This window comes from Aquila chrysaetos, chromosome 13, assembly GCF_900496995.4.
Source record: "Aquila chrysaetos chrysaetos chromosome 13, bAquChr1.4, whole genome shotgun sequence".
Taxonomy (NCBI): Eukaryota; Metazoa; Chordata; class Aves; order Accipitriformes; family Accipitridae; genus Aquila; species Aquila chrysaetos.
In genome coordinates, this window is record NC_044016.1 from 5,537,630 (window position 1) to 5,557,672 (window position 20,043).

A 20,043-nucleotide genomic window follows, 5' to 3' on the forward strand; every position below is an offset into this window, starting at 1 on the left:
AGGACGGTTATAACTGTGTCTACAAAGCTTAGATGCTACTGAGTTTAATTAGACAGCAGGGTTTAGAGAAGACTTTCAGTCACAGTAGACTATTTTGTATGGACTGCATGTAAACATCAGATCCTCGGAACAAAATTCACCTTTAAATCACAGCTCATAGTGGTATTGCCTCTCACATGACAGTAACCCACTGCCCTTTTGCCTCAGTGTATTATGAATGATATTGCCCTCCTATAGGTATTAGTTTGTCCTTTGAGACGTGAACTCCAACCCCTCTACAGTTTCCACACCTTAAACATGCTACCAGGCATTGGGCCACATGCAGCACATTGTCCTAATTAGATCTAACTATTTGTAAGGTTGATCTGTTTCTACCACGAAGATAAATGCAATACTTCACTTAGTCACTTAGACTGTCAAATCCAACATCTTTCCCCCAGTTACTAATTTTAAAATCTTTCTAAATAAAAAGACTGCCCATTGAAACCCATTATTAACCCAGTTAATAGACGTAAAACACCATGCACCAAGCAGATAAAATGTCCAATATATCTTCTAGTGAAAGCCCTCTTTGATTCTCAAATGATTTTTACATATCACTCAGTTGATTCCCTGCATGGGAGTGGCATTAATGCATACATAAAGCAGTTTTTAATCTGGGGATTTTCCTTCATATCTTCTTTATTATTTCATGGAGTCCCCACTCACTTCACAAGCATTCTGCCTCTTTTTTGCTCACCTGTTTCAGTGTGCTGAACAGCGTTCATTTCAGAGATCCATGCTGGTGCTATTATCACTGGATACAACATGTTCTTTAACCTCATCTCAATACCTTAAGAAAAAGTAAGACTCCTTCAGTTACACACAGGTGACAGAGAGCCTAAGTTAGCCATTTCCCAATGAAATGGCAGTAGGCCTAATAAAGAGTCAGTTAATTGACCATCTGTTACACAGATTACATAAGGTCACTTAGTCTAAAAGCTGTTTTCCACTAATACCAGAATTCATGTAGGGAAGTTTTAGAGACTCTTTTCTAGGCTTACAATAACCTTAAATACACTGTTTAGTACTTGTGTAACCTGACTATTGTTGTACATAATCCTTCAGGAAAGAACAATGTATACAACGAACCATACAAAGTTTGGGGATTATCTCCTGAACCAGTTGCTCAGGATAACAGAATTACTAAATATGTCTGAACTCTCTTCCTCAGCACTAACATTTGCAGAAGAATATATTTGGGGGGAAAAAACAGTAAGATTTCAACTCTTGAGGGTTTACTCACTGAAAAATCTTTCAAAACACAGGTTTCACAACTGAATTCGTTTGATTATAAGGACACTTTACACTGTGCCACTCTCCTCTTCTCAAAATTCCACAAAACTAGCACAAAAGCTCAGAGGTCTAAATAAGCATTTTTTTTTTTTGCCTGACACAGCAAAGAACAGGGAAAACATTCACTGTGAGATTGCTCTACCTGAGAAGAAAATTTGTTCCTACATACAACCTGAAGATTAAACAGCTATTTAACAGCAACAGCATGAAGGAGGTTTACATTTGCACTGTTCTCATAGAATACTCTGTGGGAGGTTTTCTGACTGCTCATAACGAGCATCAGCTCTTCCTCTTACCCACTTCTGTGTTCCCCACAACGAGCTTGGCACTGGGATACTGGGATTTGAGAGCCACCAATTCCTTGAGAGTTGTAGGCTGGATCCACATCACACGCTCACCTTTGAAACACAGCTGTTTCTGCTGTTTGTTACTCTGAGTCTGCAAAAGTGAATTCAGATAGAGCTCAGACCCTACATCAAGCCAAGAATCCCTGCTCACATGCTGCCCATGCCTATGCCAGGCTCCATCTCAGTCAAGTTACTGACAAGTGGCTGTGATATCCACACAGTTGGCAGTAAGCCATCCCCCATCATTCTGCTAGCAGTGACTAGAGTCTTTTTCATGCTGCCAAAAGTTTTGCCTTCCTGGTATTGCCAGGTGCATCCTGCTGCCACATCTCCCTAGCAAGACCTCTGCCAGCAAGCTCCATCTGACCAAAGTTCTGGCAGATGCCAGTGGTTCCAGCTGTCTTAGAAGTAATGGGTTTTCCATTCTCATCTCACTGCAAAAATGTCAGTCTTTAGCACTGCTGAATTTGAGTTACCAGCTGTAAAGCCAGATTCTGGTTCCCTTTTTAATTCCTTCATCCAGTGACTGAAGAAAACAGACTAACATGGCTGCCTCTCAGCAACATCAGATCAACCCTTAGGCAGGAGAACATCTTAGAGAAGAAACAGAAGGGACCTATCTCAAGCTAAATATATATTATGCTATGGTCTACAAGAACCTACTCATGCTGTAGCTCATGACACATTTAGTCTGGGTGCAGCAGCAGAACTAATGACTGAATTTCAGTTGTTTGTTAAATGTGAAAGAAGCTGTAAACATGCCATGTGCTGGACTAGATTCCTGGCTGGGACACATTTGCTTAGGGGAAAACTACCCCGAAAAAGACAGGAATGAAATGTGGAGAGAAACTAATCTCACCTAACTTTTGATGTCAATGTGAGCAGCCAACTTCTACTCTTGCTACACCGAGTAGAGAGAAGTTGGTGTTTTCAGGAAGCCATCTAGTTGAAACATATATTTAGCTAGATCACATAGTTCCTATTTCTCTTCCTACACTATAAAGGCAGCACAGGCCTGTTAGCTCAGATACAGCTGTATTTAATGTAGAAGTTCACATCTGACCTAGTAAATTGAAATCTGGATGTCAGCAACTGTTCCACCCCTGGGTAGGCAGTGACGGGAAAGGAAGGCAACCCAAGAGCAGGCATGTATGGTGAGAAACAGAGAGGAAAGCCAGCTGGGGCAGGCACTTGGCCTGCATATCTTTTAACACAGCCTGGCTTAAAAGCCTTCCCTTTTATAAAACAGGGAAGCATTCATGCCCATGCATCTGCTTTTATCAGCAGCCATCTTTTGCATTGCCGTTTCCTCAGGGCAGAGACACTGCGGACACCCAAACCCTGGGCAGAACAATGAAACCAACAAACCACATACTATTTCTTTTTGAATGAACTTACCATTAACTCTGGTGGGAAGATTGGCTCCTGTGTAGGGTCCAATGGCTGGAACTCAGAAGAATTGAACAGGCTGGAGGACATCATTGTCTATGACAGAGAAAATGCAAATGGCTGGGCAGCAGAGGAGTAAGCTATTCACATACAATCTTAACTCGTTCCTCTTTCCAGTCAAATCCCTATTACTATTTCGTGGAGCAAAGAATGGCAAACACAGCAAAAAGATGTCACCTGATCCATCGTTTTAGATTCTTCAGTCATATTTTTCTGATCACAATGCATGGCTGGTCAGAAACCTGAACCCTGAACACACTAACAGGTTTTTGCCAATCAAAAGTGACATCACTTTCACACTGGCATGTTAAATTACATCAAAGGTACCTTTTCTGAGGTAGACACCAGCATAAAATATAAGTTAGTCTAAACTGGTTTGCATAAATACAGCTAAATTAAAAGCATTGGGCTTTGGCACAGAACAAGCCAGAGCTAAGACTTCAAAACATCAGAAACAGAAAAAACTAATAGTTGAGAGGCACCTTACCACATTGTCTTCTTTTCCATTCATGCAACAATCTGGACCATTGGTTTTACCTCCACAGCAGCCCCCATTCTGAAAAAGAAACAAGCATGCTTCAGCTATTCTACAGAAAGTCAGAACATTCCAACTTTTACAGGATATATTCCTCCCCTTTTACCAATCCCTGGATCACAGAAATTTGCAGTAACTTTTTTGATTAATAAACTACTTTGACGAAAGAACTCCGAGCAGTCTTAATTGCTGGAGTATTCCATGCAACACTGAATGCTTCCTAACAAAGAATCCACTGGAATTTCCTGGCAAAGAATTTCATTATATTCTTTCTTTCCTAAATTCATTTTATACTCACACTACCTTATGCTCTAATTCCTTGTTTTCATCCTTCCATTGTTTGTACCTCAACTGGTACATAAAATGTGATTAACTTTTTTCCTCCAGATGTTCCAAAAGGTTCCAATTGTACAATTTATTGGAATGGTGATTAAATTACTTCATTCATTATTGGACTGCAAAGTTTGGGAAAGATCATACTGGGGAATTAACTGGGTTTTAGATCTGTTTTCACAGAAAGATGGATCGCTTCAGTGTACCAGAAGCTGGTAACACATTGCTGACAGTTGTCACCATGCTATTTCACAAAACTGTTGCACCTCACAGATTCAGAAGGAACATATCTAGATCGCTATTGTAAAACCTGTGTCATGATGGCTAGTCATGCTAAGTAGGACATATGCAAGCACAGTGTTTTCCAAGAGACAGATATTCAAACCAGCTCAGAGGGCTCTGAATAACTGCTCCAGAGTAGAGCCAGAGAGGTTACTAATACATCAAAACTCTAATACCATATTGCAAATTGAGGTTATGTTTGTTAAAATTCAGCTTACCATGCTATTTTCCCTCTCACTACGACAACATCCAGTGCCATTGGCTACTCTGCCACAGCAGTTCAAGTCCTGTGGGGACAAAAACTATTCTGAGAAAAATGTGCAGATTCCAAGGAAATTAAGTAGGCTTGATTCCCTTTTCAGAGAAATTGATCCCACAATTATTATACCCAAATCAGAAATGGGAGATGGAAGGTGCCAGACAAGTAGGTGTTTCCCTTGCCAATTGGAAGGCAGTATCCTGCAGTGTGATGGCTAGGTCATGTCCAGTCTACTGATAAACCTCTTGTTCTGGTTTAGAACTACTCTGACCATTCAGCTGGTATCTCTGGTCCAGATGCAGCTGTGAGGAGATACCCAGAGAAGAGTAAAAGGGACAAGCACATAGAAAACCTAGTACTCTACCAGCATCCAATTGCATTCAGCTTACAGGACTACCTTAGCCCAGTGTGGTTTCTGCCTCTTTAGTAACTCTCAGTACCTCTCCATCCCAGTACCTGCTCAGTCACCCCTGAAGCCTGTGTAAGTTTTGGTGCCCACAAGACCCTTTGGTGAGTTCTGCAGGTCAGCTACCTTGTACGTGGCAGACCATCTGCCTTTGTTTTCCACCTGACTCCTACTAGTTCCATTTCTTGACATCTTGCTCTTGTATTGGAAGAGGCAGCAAGCAGCCAATGCCTGTCCACATTCTACCTGCCAGTCACAATTTTGCAGGTCTCTATCAGAGGTCAACACAAACCACCACATGGGCTATGTAGATCCCCTTCCCCTCCCTGACATCTTTGTTCCAGGCTGAAGCATCCCAGCCTACTCAGTGCTTCCTTGTATGGAAGCCAGATTACCACATATGTGATCCTTATTCCACTTCTCTAAATCTTTTCCTATTCTGCTATACCCTGTTAGAGATGAGAGGACCAGAACTGCCCAGAGTATTCAAGTGTAGGATAAACCATGATGCAGAAGTGGCATGGCAGTGTTTTCTGTTTTGCTCTCTATGCCTTGAAGTGTTGTTTTGACTGCCAGTGAGCACTGAGCTGATGCTTCGGTGGAACTGTCTACCACACCTCCAAGATCATCTTCCGGCATGGTAGCAGGAAGATGACCGTATAGAATCATAGAATCATTTAGGTTGGAAAAGACCTTCAAGGTCATCGAGTCCAACCTTCATCCATGCCCACTAAACCATGTTATGGAGTACCTCGTCTACACGCTTTTTGAATACCTAAAGCACATACAAAGGGGTCAAGAGTTGGAGCTGGGTTGTTGTAGCATGAATATTTCCTTCCTCTCCATTTCATCTCATGGTGTATTTTAGTAACAGAAAGACAGCCAGCCTTACAGATTTTTTTAAACATTATCTGAATCCACTTACTTTAGCAAATGTCCTGTATCCTTCCAGAATGGGTCTGTACCCTGTACACCGACACAAGTTCCCTGCATTGCCAGAGCAAAAGAATAAAGATTTAGTGTCATTTGGCTGAGAACTTCTGTTCTTTTAGAACATGTTATTGTTTCTCACAAAAGCTTGTCAAATCTAGATAAAGCTAATGAAAAAACTGGGAGGAGGAAAATTTCATTAGTATTCTTGCAACAATCCTACTATCCCTTTTTGTTGAAATTTCAAATTGAAATTAATTTAGAAAAAATTCAATCTGCCTTATTCAGTATTCATTTACCTCAATTGTGTACGTCTAATCAGCATACCAACTATCCAGTCTTCTGAGTCACAAACAGGTTGCTTTCTCCTGCATCTGATTTCCTCTCAGATCACTGCCAGAAGCATGGTAACAGTAATAACCTCAGCAATAACAGCAGCCTCTCAGATGATTTAGACAGTTGGATTCTGCCCCACTCCATCATGTATATTGCTGTCTTGGTCCCTGAGGTTGGCTGGCCCAGATGCTCCCTGCCACCTCTGCAGGCTCTTGTGACAGCAATGAATAAACAAGGAGATGTGGATGCTTTTATAAGCCCCCCAGGGACAGGCCACCTTTTGTTCTCTGTTAAGTTTAGTGGGGTCCTAATCCAAGACTGAAGCCACTTGCCCCTGCTTCAGGACAATGAGACCATTTTTGTTCACTTCATAGCACCTGGCCAGTCTCCTTGTGGAAAAGTTAGTTCTTAACCTCATAACAATAGGCTATCTGTAACGAAATACATTAAACAGAGGTGCACCTCCATCCCATTTGGTGAAGCAGATGTAATGAAAGCAGAGCAGATTGCATCTCTGCAGGGATATGAGTATTACCTTGGAAAGCATCTTCTATGTCCTCCATTTGGGGCTCAGGTTTGTTCCGAAGCAATGTATACATGGACATGACAATGCCTGGAGTGCAAAAGCCACATTGGGACCCATGACTTTTTGCTATTCTCTCCTGAGAAAAAGTAACAACAACCATCAGTTCATAATATCAAGGTGAGTTCATTGTTGTGCTTGTTTCTGTAACATCTCTGTCAAAAAAATAACCAATCTCACCAGAGGAGCTAAGACCATCATCAGATGTTCTCTGATGAGATGGTCAATTAACCTGTGAAGCAGACTTCAAAGAAGAGAACACTCTGAAAAGTTTGCATCTAGGCTTTGAACTCCCAGTGTAACTGAAGGCGACTAGAAGCCTCCAATGAGATCAGTTCTTTAGACTTGCCATGCTAGAAAGGTTGGGGCTACCTGTATAGACCCGAGTTTGAATTTCAAAGCTTAGCTATTAGAATCTTCAGGGGACATAGGGAAAAGAAGCAAACAAAGGTCAAACTAGCTGCCATCCATTCATGCGTGTCTAACTTATTTTTCACTTTGTTGTTTACTGTCTTAGATAGATATTGGCACAAGTCCTACCCGCTGTACAAACCGAGGTGAATCATAGTTTCCCTTAAAGGAGCAGTATCTCTGACGAAGGTGAGACAAGTCTGTTTCCATAAAAAGTGAGTTATAACACCTTGCTAGAAGAGCAGGTTTCACACTGCTGTCACTCCTCCCCACCAAGAATATTTTGGGGCTCCAGAAACATTGCTGACCCAAACCTTACTGCACCACTGCAGGGAAGGTTCCTAACTATGCAGGATGAGAAACCAAGGTCATTCATGGAAGGCCATAGAGAGCCAAAACCTAACTCAAATTTCCTGGCTCCAAGTCATTATATAGGCTTTCACCACAACATCAGTCTTCCCAGTTCCTGGGATTTGGTCCAGAATGTGGACCAGATACAGCCACACAGCCCTAGAACAAAAGCATTAGCAATTCAGCCAGGATAGCACCAGTTAACTTGTTAGGGCATAACGGAGCTGCAGCATTGACCCAGGAATTTTATTTCATCACTTAGCCACTCCTGCAAGTAAAGACTACTCATGTGGAAAGTCAAACTCCCAGCTTTAACATTATGATGGAGGTTCCAACACCCTGGAATGGAATTAATTAACATAAGAAGAAAACACGGATAGAGGGGTTTTAAGTTACCAATATTAATAGCTTACCTGGGCTGGGTGCAGCCTGGATTTCGTGTTTCCTATGCCTTCAACAGTAGTTACAGCTACATGATGCAGGGCACAGAGAGGGAAGAGGCAAGCATTGGCAGTATGGTGGCTAAAATAATAAATTAAGGTCATTTCATTTGACAGTGCTGCTCAACAAAGGAAAAAGGGAACAGGAGGACTGAAGAGTACTCAGAAACTGTAGTAGTGGACACAATAGGAGAACTTAAATAGATGTCATTATAGGTATTAGTTACAAGCCAAATCCTACAACATCTACTCAGCCAAAGTTCTCATCAACTTCACTTGAAGTTTAAACTGAGTATGCAGCATAGGATTTGACCTAGAAATAACAACTTTAAACATCCTCATTCCGTGTTAAGCCATAGAACCCATGTAAGTAATTTATAGGGGCAGACTACAAATACCAAGATGTTATACAGCTGGCCTAGCCCACTTGCAAAGTTACCTAAGAGCATGGAGTTCTTGGCCTTTTACCTAGGAAACCATTTCTAGATGGTACACATGAGGAAAAAGTCCAGGCTGAAGGTAATATAGAATAACATTGCCAAAATTCTTATAGGAACTAGCTACTTTATTTCATTTCTATCAAGACAGAATAATGACCCTAAAGATATCCTATTCAAGGCCAGGTTATTTAGCAGAACCACTAAGTTAGATGAACCCAAGTTAAAGTATCTCCAAGCATTATTCCAAATACATCCAAGATTTCAGTGCTTTCCATTCCTCACAGTAAAAATAAACTGGGGCCTGTCCCTCTGCCTCATCTTCTCTCTCTGTTCCCCTTTTTGTTTGATTCCATTGCTTCAGTCTTCAATTAATTAAAGAGAGAGCAGGAGGAAAGTTTATGTCTCAGAAAATAAGAGTCATTCTGAAGGTTACAATAGAAGTAGAGAAAAAGTATCTGCTGGCATACAGAAACCAGATTATTGTAGTAATACAATAGCAATAAAGATTTTATCACAGTAATCATCATTTGTGTCATCACAGCAAAAAGTTATATTACATCGCAAGAAAGGAACATAAAGGTTTTCTGAATTGGGAAGAGGCAGATAGCCTGTGTGCTAGAGTCAGTGAAGATATTTCAGGGCACAATGAATTAGTTCCCTATCAGCACTGTGCAATGCTGTAGGAAAAGATACCTTCTTGTCTTAGCCTTCTGAGTTAATGTTCTGAAAGTGAAAAATTATGTTTTGGCAGAAACATACATTATATAACTTTTTTTTTTTTTTAAGTAGTGCCACATCTGGAATGTCAAGAACCTGGATCTGTCCCCATTTCATTTCTCTGTTGAAGAGTTCAGATTGCAAAGGATACAGGATTTTCTTCCGGAAGGGATCATACTTGGATATCATAACAGTGCAAGCACCACATCCACCTTCTCCACAGCCTAGTTTGGTTCCACATAGGCCCACTGAGAGAACAGGAATCAAGGAAAACATGAAGAGTGTTGGCAGAAGCCTGCTCAAACAGTTGTCAATCAAGGCTTAGCAACAAGTTCTTGCTGGAAACCAAGTACTCATTTTTTCTGCTTAATAACATAATATAACATAAGCAAAGTTTCAAATGCTGGCATGTGAGCTTTGAGATCAACACCCAAAACCCTAATAAGCAGGCAGTTCACATTCCAACAGACTCTTAGAATAAACAAAAAATTTCTGAACTTCAATAGTTCCCACTTTCCATTAGACTCAGAAAAGGATATTACATTAGGGAGACAAAGCACTCGGTAATTGCTGAGCTGGAGCTGTTCAGGCATGCAGCCATACCCCTGAGATGCATGGTGACATCTCCTTCAGCACCTCTCACCAGTGGTGGTTGACTTCATCCTACACCTGGTGATTCGTACCACCTAGAAGGCACCCAGGCAGGGCAGTCATGCAGTGCTACAAGTCACACAATTTAGCACTGACACGGGAGCTGCACTCGAACTGCTCACAAACTATCTGCATCTCAAGAGTTATGGTCTGGCTACTCTAGCTTCTCTTTTGGCCCCATTTATGATGACTTCTCCATTGCTAGGCACAAAACCAGCCAAGCACACTCCCCAGTAACCTGGTTCTCATAAAACCACAGGAGGGAGACACTGAGAGCCAGAACTAGCAGAGAGGTGCACAGAACCACTGCACAGACACTTGGGAACTCACAAAGTGCATGGACTGGCCTAAGTAGATTATTCCACAGGCTGCAGAGCTCATGTCTGTACTTTACAATCAGGCATTACCTCAAATGTTCTGCAAAGGGATTTGAGGAGAGAATTCCTCAAGTCACTTCTGCTTTGGGTTCCTTCATTCATTAGAAAGTATTTAGACACTGTTACTTATTGTGAAGAGGTTGGCCAATGATGAGAGACTTTTGGTGGGAAAAGAACAGCTGCTTTCATTGGCAATGAACACATGCCTGTGCTGAGATACTAAGCCCGTGGAAAAGGCCTATTAGGCCTGTGTAAAAGCAACAGGCATCATGATATAGGGAATTAAAATCATCTTTGCCTTCACTGCAAAGATTCTGGAACTGTTTTCATAGAAACGTAGAAATCATAGAATCATTTACATGGGAAAAGACCTTTAAGATCATCGCGTCCAACCATAAACCTAACACTGCCAAGTGCACCACTAAACCATGTCCCTAACCACTGTGTCTACTTTTCATACAATCATGTGCCTGCTTCAGCAGAAATACAATTTTTCTATGCCATCCAATGTTTCTCTTGATGACAGTGTTAATCTGGCTTGATAAAACATGTTTCTCAAAGTATTTGTCTGACCCTAACCAGACATCTACAAAATAAGTTTACCAGAATGTTCCGTTAGAAGATCAGAAGGTTTCAAAGAGCTCTGATTATGTCTTTACAAAGCTATTTGCATTAGATATTAACAAGCTTAGACACAAAAGGTCTAGCATGAGTAAGTGCAGACAGGCAGAAGAGTCATGCCACTTATTCTTCCTCTTGAACCTTATCTACCCAAGGTACAGTCAGACAAAATAAGGCTGTTGATAGTTCTGCTGGAAACCCCAAAGAGGAGTGTGATTTATATCCCCGCACTTCTTTCAGATCCCAGTCAAATAGAACATGGCAGCATGGTGACGTAAGTATGCATGATTCTTTTTAAGGAATACACCAACACAGATGTGAACAGTTTGGCATATGTACACACCCAGCTGGTCAGACAAAAACTCAGAAAACACGGAATGACACTACCTACTGAACCAGACCTAGTATAGCCAGCCTGGTCATCACAGTAATAACTACCCAGCTCCTGAAGCTAATCTGACTCATGTGTTGACTAGTTTCTAACAGGATTGAAACGTGACTGCTTGCATCTGCTCATGTAAACATGCCCACAGTATGTGGTGGGAACCCCTGCCTCTGAGTTTGTATCCCTGGGTCATCTGATAAACAGGCCACAGGATAATCAAGTTATTGGATATTAACTATCCGGTAAAATCCAAATTATTGGATGATAAGGCAAGCAGCTCCAGTGGCTGTAACGTTTTTGCCAGAAAATTCTTTACAATTTGTGTGCAACAAACCTAAATTTCCTTCAATTTTATTGTCATCTCAATTTTGCTTTCTTTCCATCATATTCTATTTCCTAGCAATTCTGAGAGTTTTCCCTTTAAATTATTAATAAATTATTTAAAGTTTATTTAAAGTATATTATTTAAAATTTGCTATTGTTTAAGCTTGGAATACCAGCTGTAATCTCTGCCAAGAAATATCACACCATGCAAAGCACTCCCTCTTATACTCTGTGCACAAGCTCTGCCTAGCACTCAAGTGACAGGCAGAACAGTAAACAATTATGAAATGCTGTAGGCATTTAAAGCCTTCTGCAGTTTCTTCTGACACTGGATACATTTTCTTCGTAGATAGGTTAGCAGAGTTGTTTCTGGGTCCACATCTTTTTCCACCACCTGCAAGAAGGGAAAGGTACTGTTACACAGAATGCTTTACAACACAGATATGTTAGTTGGAAAGAGAAAGTTTGGTCTTTCTGCAACTTCTTTTCCAAAGCAGGGAGCAGAACCACTGATTAACTTCCCTTACTAGGTTCAGCAATGTTGGTCATGTATCCAGAGGCAACATTTCCTTGAATTTATTGTGACAGAGAAAAGTATATGCGTTACATACATCAGAGCTTTTCAGCCATGGCACACAGGCAAATCTTAAAAAACTTCATCAAAAATGGCAAACAGAATTAGCAGTGAGCAGAGAGAGGAAGAACAGTGGTTTGCACTTGAGTTTTGAATTCCTGACATCTCCCCAAATTGCATCTCATCTTTATTGACCATGCATAACTAACCTCTGTCCCTTCTCCTTCTTACTATTAGAAGATACAAAGAAAATGAGCAGATAAACAGAATGACAGAAACAGCATCAGTAATAGACTTTGCAGAGAAAAAATAAACTACAGTGGAAACCCTAACATGACCAATACAGGTGCTGCAGGACAGACAGCAAGTACCAATCGTCCTGAAGTTTCTCTTTCTTCCCTGCTAACATTAAATCAATATTACATTAGTAGCCATCCTAAACGTAGGAATGTGAAATTCCAGCCAAGGAGAAATTTTCTCTGCACATTTTGAGTCAGCTCCTTCCTACTAGTGAACAACACTATTAGCGGTTATCTATTAGACATAAAATTAGATTTGACTTCAACCTCTGCCTGATGGTCAGAAACCAAAGTTCTGCCCTTGCCTCCAAATGGCAGCAGAGCTTGTCTTCCCCTTTTTCTGTTATTAATAGAGTGTCAAGAAACTTTTCCAAATGCACTGCGTGCCAGAACGTAATCATGTGTTCTTGGCTCTTACATTGTGCAAGTTCTAAGTACGATAGTTACAGTTTATTTAAATTAATCACTCCCGGTTTGAAGGGCAAATTGAAACAGAGGTCATTTGTGTAAGCCTTTTTTCTTACTGATAAGAAACCTTCACAACCTCTGTACTGCTTCAATTTTATGCCTTTGACATGTGACAAGGTTATTCTAAAAAGACAAGGTTCACACCTCCTATTTGAGTCCATGTTTTTAGAACCACCTGATAAAGTTGCTGCTGCAAAACACAACTGGTCATTTTTTATGCATCTCGTTCCTGCATTGGGGATAATCTACAAGGAAACAGAGTTCATTCTTCTAGTTTGGGGATGTCTTACTGTAAATCATGCAGCACTCCTATTCATAAGCTATTCAGAGCAGAGTGCTCCTGTTCCCTCACCTTCTGGATGCATAGAAACAAGTAAGAGCATACACTGGCACACTCATGACCAGTTGGTTCAGAGTAAGCTCATATATCTCTCTGCTGTAGTTTTGTAAACAGACGTGAGCAGATAATTCAAAAAATGCCTATGACTCCAAGTGTCCTGTGGGCAAAAGGCCTTTCACAGCCATTTCACAGGCAAAGACCCTTTCCCAGCAACTCATACCCTCACTGTCAAGCTGAGTTTCTTCCTCAGGGCTGTGCCAATGGCCATTGCAAACCCTTCTGAAGCAGCTTCCAAGATAGCCAGGCACAGACAAAAAGCTTCAGAATAGTTTTCCAGATGGTTAAATACTATTGAGCTTATTCTATGCTTAGATCAAAGAAAATGTCTCAGGAAGTTTTCTTGAAAGAATCCAAGAAGCACTGCATTATGGACTGAAACCAAGCAATTAAAAGTTTGGCCCAATGGCTGCTTTTCAGGAGGTTAAGGAATAAAACACAGGCCTCAACCTTCATTCAGCAAAGCATTTAGCCACTGAGCTCTACACACTCTTAGTGAAGTACTTAAGCATGTATTAAGTCCCAAAGTCAAACCTTTGCTCAACTTTATCATAAGCGGCTCTCGGTATGCAGTAGAACCTGTCCTGACCAATCCTCACTCTTATGCTGTTCAAACCAATAGCCCAGGATTCCTACTTCAGTCACTTCAAAACTACTCCACTGTAACTATGTAACTGCTGGCAGACAGAGACTTGGGATCAGGGGGAGATAAGGGATAAGAGTTTGGAGGACATTCTGGATTAAACCAAATCTCACATGTCAGAGAGCAAGGAGTCATTTCTTTGCACTCAGATTCCTGGTGGGGGGATGCTTGTTTATGAGTCTCTCTTGCTGGCCACAGAGTAAAAACTTTTTGCTATTCCTGCCTTTTGTTCATTGCCATTGATGCTGGTTTTGTCCTCCAACATGTCATTCCTCCAGTGGTTTGTTACAATCACCTGCTGTGATTTGTTCTTAAAATATTTTAAAACCCTGTGGGTGGGGATAACATCTTCTCTTGTCTGATGCCCAGAACAATATGATTCACTGCTCAGTATCTTACCCATCAAAACAATTCTTGCTCACCTCCCCCAGTGTTCTTGTACAGAAGGAAACCGAACTATATCCATTGCCTTTAGTGGGAGTAGGATCAGCCTACCTAGATATTGTAATTAAAGAAATATTTCCTTTTTGCTCAGTTACTGGTTTTTACTTTTGGGGGTTTTTTTTAAACCAAATGTCATATTGCCAGATACATCAGATTGATGGCTACATTTTGACAGATTCAAAACTGTGGATTTTTCTGCATGTGGTAGCTTAAATATTAATCAAATGCAGAAAGAAACTTTGTTGGAAATGTTAGGATGGCACTGACAATCAAATGACTCTCAACAAATTTGCTTTGTACTGCCATGTTTGTACTACCCATCTATTTGTCTACTGACTCTAGGAATCTTAAATACTCAGATCATCTCAGCAGGGAGCCCAAACTGGCCCTACAGTTCTTCAAGCTTTAAGTCCTCCACAGAACAAGTTCCTAAGCAGTACTCTGTACTCTTAGAGCCCGTGGGCTGGTCCAGAGAGGTGTTGAGCTCACTTCCCCGTGATATCACATACAAAACTTGGATCTCAACTAATATTTTTTTGCTGTCTTTACCTGCCTTTCACTAACTCAGATAACTTTGCCTTTAAAACATAAAGCATCATATTTAAATTAGTATTCCCAGAAAGTTAAAGAAAGGATTTTTCCATTTAAAAGAACAGTAGTTGAGCAAGATAAATAGAGGAACAGAAAGGAAAAGAAAACAGAAACTTTCCTGGTTTACCAAACAACATGCTAAGCTTTCCATCAGCTAGCATCTTTAAATGAGAAACAGATGCTTTTCTGAATGACAAGCTCCCATTCAGTCACTAGTCCCTAGTCACTCAATTAGTTGCAAGAAGAGAAGGTGAAAGGTTTTAACCAGACTATGCAGCAAGTCAGACTAGTCAACAGTAAAGGTCCCCTAGGACCTTAAAGTCTGTGAATGTGTATTCCTAAAGTCAGTGAGAGATTTCAAATTCATTTACTAGGGAAAAGAATTAGAACACAGATGAACAAACTGAATATAACCACACAATGTAAATCTGCTATTGGTCATGAGAACATTTTGTTCTGCTTTAAACCAGCACACTGAAAACTTGTAATTCACTGTTTATGTAGGACCCAGAGGGTCCCAAAGCTCAAAAAAATACTGTATTTTGGTTGGTCCCATTTGCAATCAAACATCCACAGGCTTTGGAAGAGGTCTAATGTGGCTTCCAGCATAGACCCCCTCTTAACATTCAGGATAGAAATAGAAATATTGACTCCACGTGTTTGAACTAAAATTACATGCTGCATATGCATGAGACAGACTTGTCAGCTGAGGACAACAAAATTGCCACTATTAGCTTTAAATTGTCTGTGTTGTTTTCCATTCTAGTCTAGGCAGACTATCAAGCTAACTTTGTGCTAGTTGTGTGCCAAACTTTATGCCCAGTGAAGTAAACAGGGGCTTAAAATAAACAATCCTGAATGTGAAGTATGCTCAGCTGTTCTGAGGAGACTTTTTCTTAACAACATTGCAGACTTGGCTAATGCAAGAGAAGTGTTTGCTGCCATGAAAGTCCCCATCTTATCAACCACCTCTTATCACAGGGTTTTGTACTATGACAAAATATCAGCAGCCCATTAGCAATGTCAAGCTGTCACGAATTCACACAGCAGTAACTTTTCCCACTGGCCATGCTATCACATTCTTTGCAGCTAACCGACTGAAATATTTAGTCAGGTCTCCAGATGGATGGAGCCATATCCTAACGTGCTACCTGCTGTTTCAGCAGCATTGCCCAGGCACTTCTCACCACCCCTTCCATCATGTAACTGCTCATGTGCAGAAATGTCCCAACAAACTCCACATTTGTTGCCACAGATTGGATTGCCCCACGAGTCCAATTATCTCTCTTAAACCTGCATTTGGTGGGGGTGTAACTCAAGCCACTTTGGCAGCACACCCAAAAAGGGAATAGAAAAAAAATATCACTGGAGGCTCTGGGTAGAGCACAATCCAGGAAGCCCTCTCCTCTCTGATCAAGTGGAACCTGCTCCTTTGCTAGTACTGCTGGTTCCATGAGCCAGCAGGGAAGGATGCTGAGACAGCCTTGACACGTGGAATGAGTTGGTACCATTGGCAGTATTAATCGTTCCCTAGTGTGGGTTTTTTTTTTAGCCAACAACTGCCAAGATCACACTGTGATAAACACCTTTACACATGCACAAGGTCAGCTGTGAGATGTGGCTTTTGTAAACAGGAACTGCAGTTCCATAAAAATTGCTGAAATGCACCAAAGGCAATGCCATTCACAGCATGTTCGTTAGCTCTAGGACATAGCAAGAACAGACAGCAGATACAAAAGGAACTGGTTGTCTTCTGCTGCTAGCCTTCAGGGTCTAGGCTGCGCTTTCTCCCCTTCTCCGCCCCACCCTACATGCATAAAAGAGTCCCACAGAGCCAGTTCTGTGCAGCTTAGTCTCTTCTCTTTTGCTTTGACTAATACACATTTTCATATGTTAGCCAAGAGTCTCCTCCAGGAGAAAGGGCTTTTCTACCAATTTACACAGAGCACCAAACAATGCTGAAGCACCAGTTGTAAATGTATACAGGAATTTGTTTATAAACTCTTCATACCTACCATGAGTGGCATATTGGTTTTGAACCTTAGCTGGTCTGGCACTAGAACTACAATTCTCTTTCGTTAGATCATACCAGAAAAAGAAAACAAGACAGTACACTAGGCCTGTATCAGGGTCTGGATTTGCCCAACATGTTTGGTGCAACCTCCTACTGCAAGACTCAAAAAGCTCCCAGTTCACCCTCTAAAAATTGGGGTTCACTAAGGGATCTGAAGTCACCAGAACCTTCACAGATCAAGAAGACAAGTTAATGGTATACCACCTGTGCCCATCATAGCAGAAAATTCATCAGATTAAATTCACAGATCATCCTGTGCCACTGCTTCATGATCTCTGTTACCAGACTCAACTAGCTAGTCATGATTAACTTGGAGCTTCAAGTTTTCACCTCCCTCTAGAAACAATGAATGGCTGATATGTCAATTAATGTTGACATACGAACCATAACTGATCTGTGTGAGCAAAGCTTCAGTTGTCATCCTTCTTTAAAAAAACTCAGAACCAGGGCTGGGTTCTACATTGGTATTAGATTCAAGAGAGCTCTTTGACTAACTTATAATCCATCCTAGATAAACTTCATTCTCCACCTAACTATTGATACTTAGATAAAACAAAACTTTGATATCAAGTGCTCTAGTACCTTGGAAAGTTCAAATTCCAATCCAGTTTGGGATCCAAACTCGTAAATAAAGCACCCTAATTGTAGCAACAATCTTATCCACATTTACACTTGATTAAATTAGTACCAAAGATCAACAAAAGCAAAATTGATAGTAATCCTGTGCCAGTCTGTAGGGCAGGGCACAGAGCTTTTTAACTAAAAATATTGTGCGATCCCTCAAGGGATTAAAAAATTAATTCTCTAGCCCAAACTTAGGGGTGCATGTGATTTACCTCTAAGCAGCACACAGGGAAGGTCCACAAACTCTCGGCTCCACAGTACACAATGAATATGCAAACCTCTCCCCTCCCAAGTTTCCCAGCTGGAAGCTGCTTTGGCACAAGTTTCCCTGCCCAAGTATCTAAGCAAGGGGAAGGTGGTAGGGCAAGATTAGTGTTGAGCTGAGCTCAGAAACAGAACTAACTTGGTACTTGTAGTTCAAAAAAGAGGCAGCCTTAACTTGTTAAAAGCTTTTGTTGCAATGCTAGCCAGGGGAAGTCCAAACTGAGAAAGAGGGCTCTGGGACAAACTGTTCATAGGTGTCCAGCATGTGCAAGGACCACCCCAGCCTCCTGTGAGAAACAGTCACTTCTTAGGTAATTGTCAGCAATTGATCTAGGAAAGAGTATCAGTTAATAGGCTTTGATTTTAAAGAGTTTTCTAGCTTCTTAAATGGAAATAGAATTAACATTTTACTTAAATCCCTTTTAAAAATCAAATGTCAGAATTACTTACTGAACATATGAATTATATATGGATGCTTACATTTGAGTTATATTTTCCAGATCTGTTGTAATTACTGAAACTATTTCTAGTAGAAATGCCTGTATAAAATCAGTGCACCTTTACTTAAGAGTAGTTACCTCAGAATTGCAGTAAATTATTGCCAACAAATCTAAAATGTAAAAGGAACATTATATAGTTGTGTTACTCTTTGAATAATTCACAAGGTAAAGTCAAAGAAGAGAAAAAGCCACTTAGCAAAGCAATAAATAGTCCTCACAATTTAATATTTAAAAGTCATGGCAATTGTGCTGGTATTAGAAAACTTCAGAGGAGAAAAAAGATGACTAGAAAAATAAGTAATCAAGCCACAATCCAGGAGCAAGCTGGACAGAAAGCTGGAATCTTCCTTACCTTTTTACCATTCACAAAGAAAACAAGTTCATCCCCTGTCTTGTTTGGAGCCATCCTGCACACCTTCTAAAATTCACTCAAATAGGGCCACAGATAACCCTTCTGAGAGCAGCCCTACACCCCACAGTGAAGTGAGCACCAGCAATATGACAAGTAATACGAGTCTGCCTCAAAAATGTTTGACTTTATTTCTACATCAGTGCCCTGTGAAACCCCATATTATATAAGAGCCAACGAAGAGGCGTGCCAGCTGCGTTTGGTTGGTGCTTCTGCAGCAGTAATGACAGAAAAGGAGCTGGAACGAGCAGAGTGACCCGCCCCCTTTTATATAGCAATAGATCACAATTCAGCTGCATTCCCTTTAGATTATACTGCCAGGCTTGGGGCACTCGGAGTGTGCCACTGCAACGGCTGCCAGGAATTCACAGTATTTTGCAATACAACGCAAACTCGGGGGGGCGGGGGAGGGGGGGTTCTCCCAACTATCCCTCACCGAATATTGATAAGAAAAATCTGTTTCCCTTGCTCTGTGCATAGCCATCCACCTGGCATTCACCACACAGAGGTCTCTAACGAGAGCACCTGCTTTTTTAAAAACTCCTCAATATATGCACATCAGCTAGTAGACTGACTGCAAGATTTCACTATTTTTCCTTACAGTTTTAAAGCTATAGTACCCTACACCTGCAAGGACATAATTTAAACAGATATGTATTTGTTCAGATAAAAGCAGTTCTAGAGAACTGACGCTCTGATCCAGCACCTCAAAAGAGGTGCTGGGCTAAGACCATAATGTTTTCACTAGGCTCTTAAAGCATTTAAGCTTACCTTTTTTGGCCTAATCCTCACATCCCAGATCTTAGGCACATGTTACCAGTGACACAGAGGAAAGCAACATGTTTTTGCAACATTCTTTGAAGAATTTTTTGTCTTCCATTTCCTTGCTGGTGGTTTTTTCTGGTCTCTCCATTACACAACTGTACATTTTGCATCGTTTAAGTCTTCATGTTTTTTCTTCCAAAGTTGTCACAGAATTGTCCCTAGATATGATGTGTTGGTTTCATGAACAAGATATCAAAACTCCTAGTTCCAGTTTAAAATTGCTCCACAAAACAACACGATTCCAAAGTCTCATGGAAGTTTCCTAGCAGTGGATGTAATCCTGTCTGCTCTATTCTGATTTTTGTGACTTTGCTTTCCTTCTTCAGCATGCTAGGATTATTAGTTTCACTTAGTTTTTTTGGTTTTCTTAAAATCCCTGGGAAAGCACTACATCCAAGTCTACCTCCCAGGAATCTCTC

The 20,043-nt window shown here is 40.9% G+C and overlaps 1 protein-coding gene across 1 annotated transcript in view; it reads right to left on the reverse strand.

Annotated features, from left to right (window-relative positions):
- The window catches only part of XDH (xanthine dehydrogenase), a 53,849-nt gene extending 34,857 nt beyond the window's left edge, over positions 1-18,992 (reverse strand). Inside the window, exons 1-11 of the mRNA XM_030035179.2 lie at positions 18,743-18,992; positions 11,849-11,906; positions 9,306-9,402; positions 7,971-8,079; positions 6,748-6,874; positions 5,872-5,933; positions 4,500-4,568; positions 3,619-3,687; positions 3,081-3,167; positions 1,632-1,773; positions 740-832 (exon numbers count right to left, since the gene is read on the reverse strand). Of these exons, the coding sequence (XP_029891039.1) occupies positions 740-832; positions 1,632-1,773; positions 3,081-3,167; positions 3,619-3,687; positions 4,500-4,568; positions 5,872-5,933; positions 6,748-6,874; positions 7,971-8,079; positions 9,306-9,402; positions 11,849-11,906; positions 18,743-18,796 (967 nt within the window). The 5' untranslated portion in view covers positions 18,797-18,992. The remainder of the gene's footprint in view (positions 1-739; positions 833-1,631; positions 1,774-3,080; positions 3,168-3,618; positions 3,688-4,499; positions 4,569-5,871; positions 5,934-6,747; positions 6,875-7,970; positions 8,080-9,305; positions 9,403-11,848; positions 11,907-18,742) is intronic.
- Positions 18,993-20,043: the final 1,051 nt, after the last annotated feature.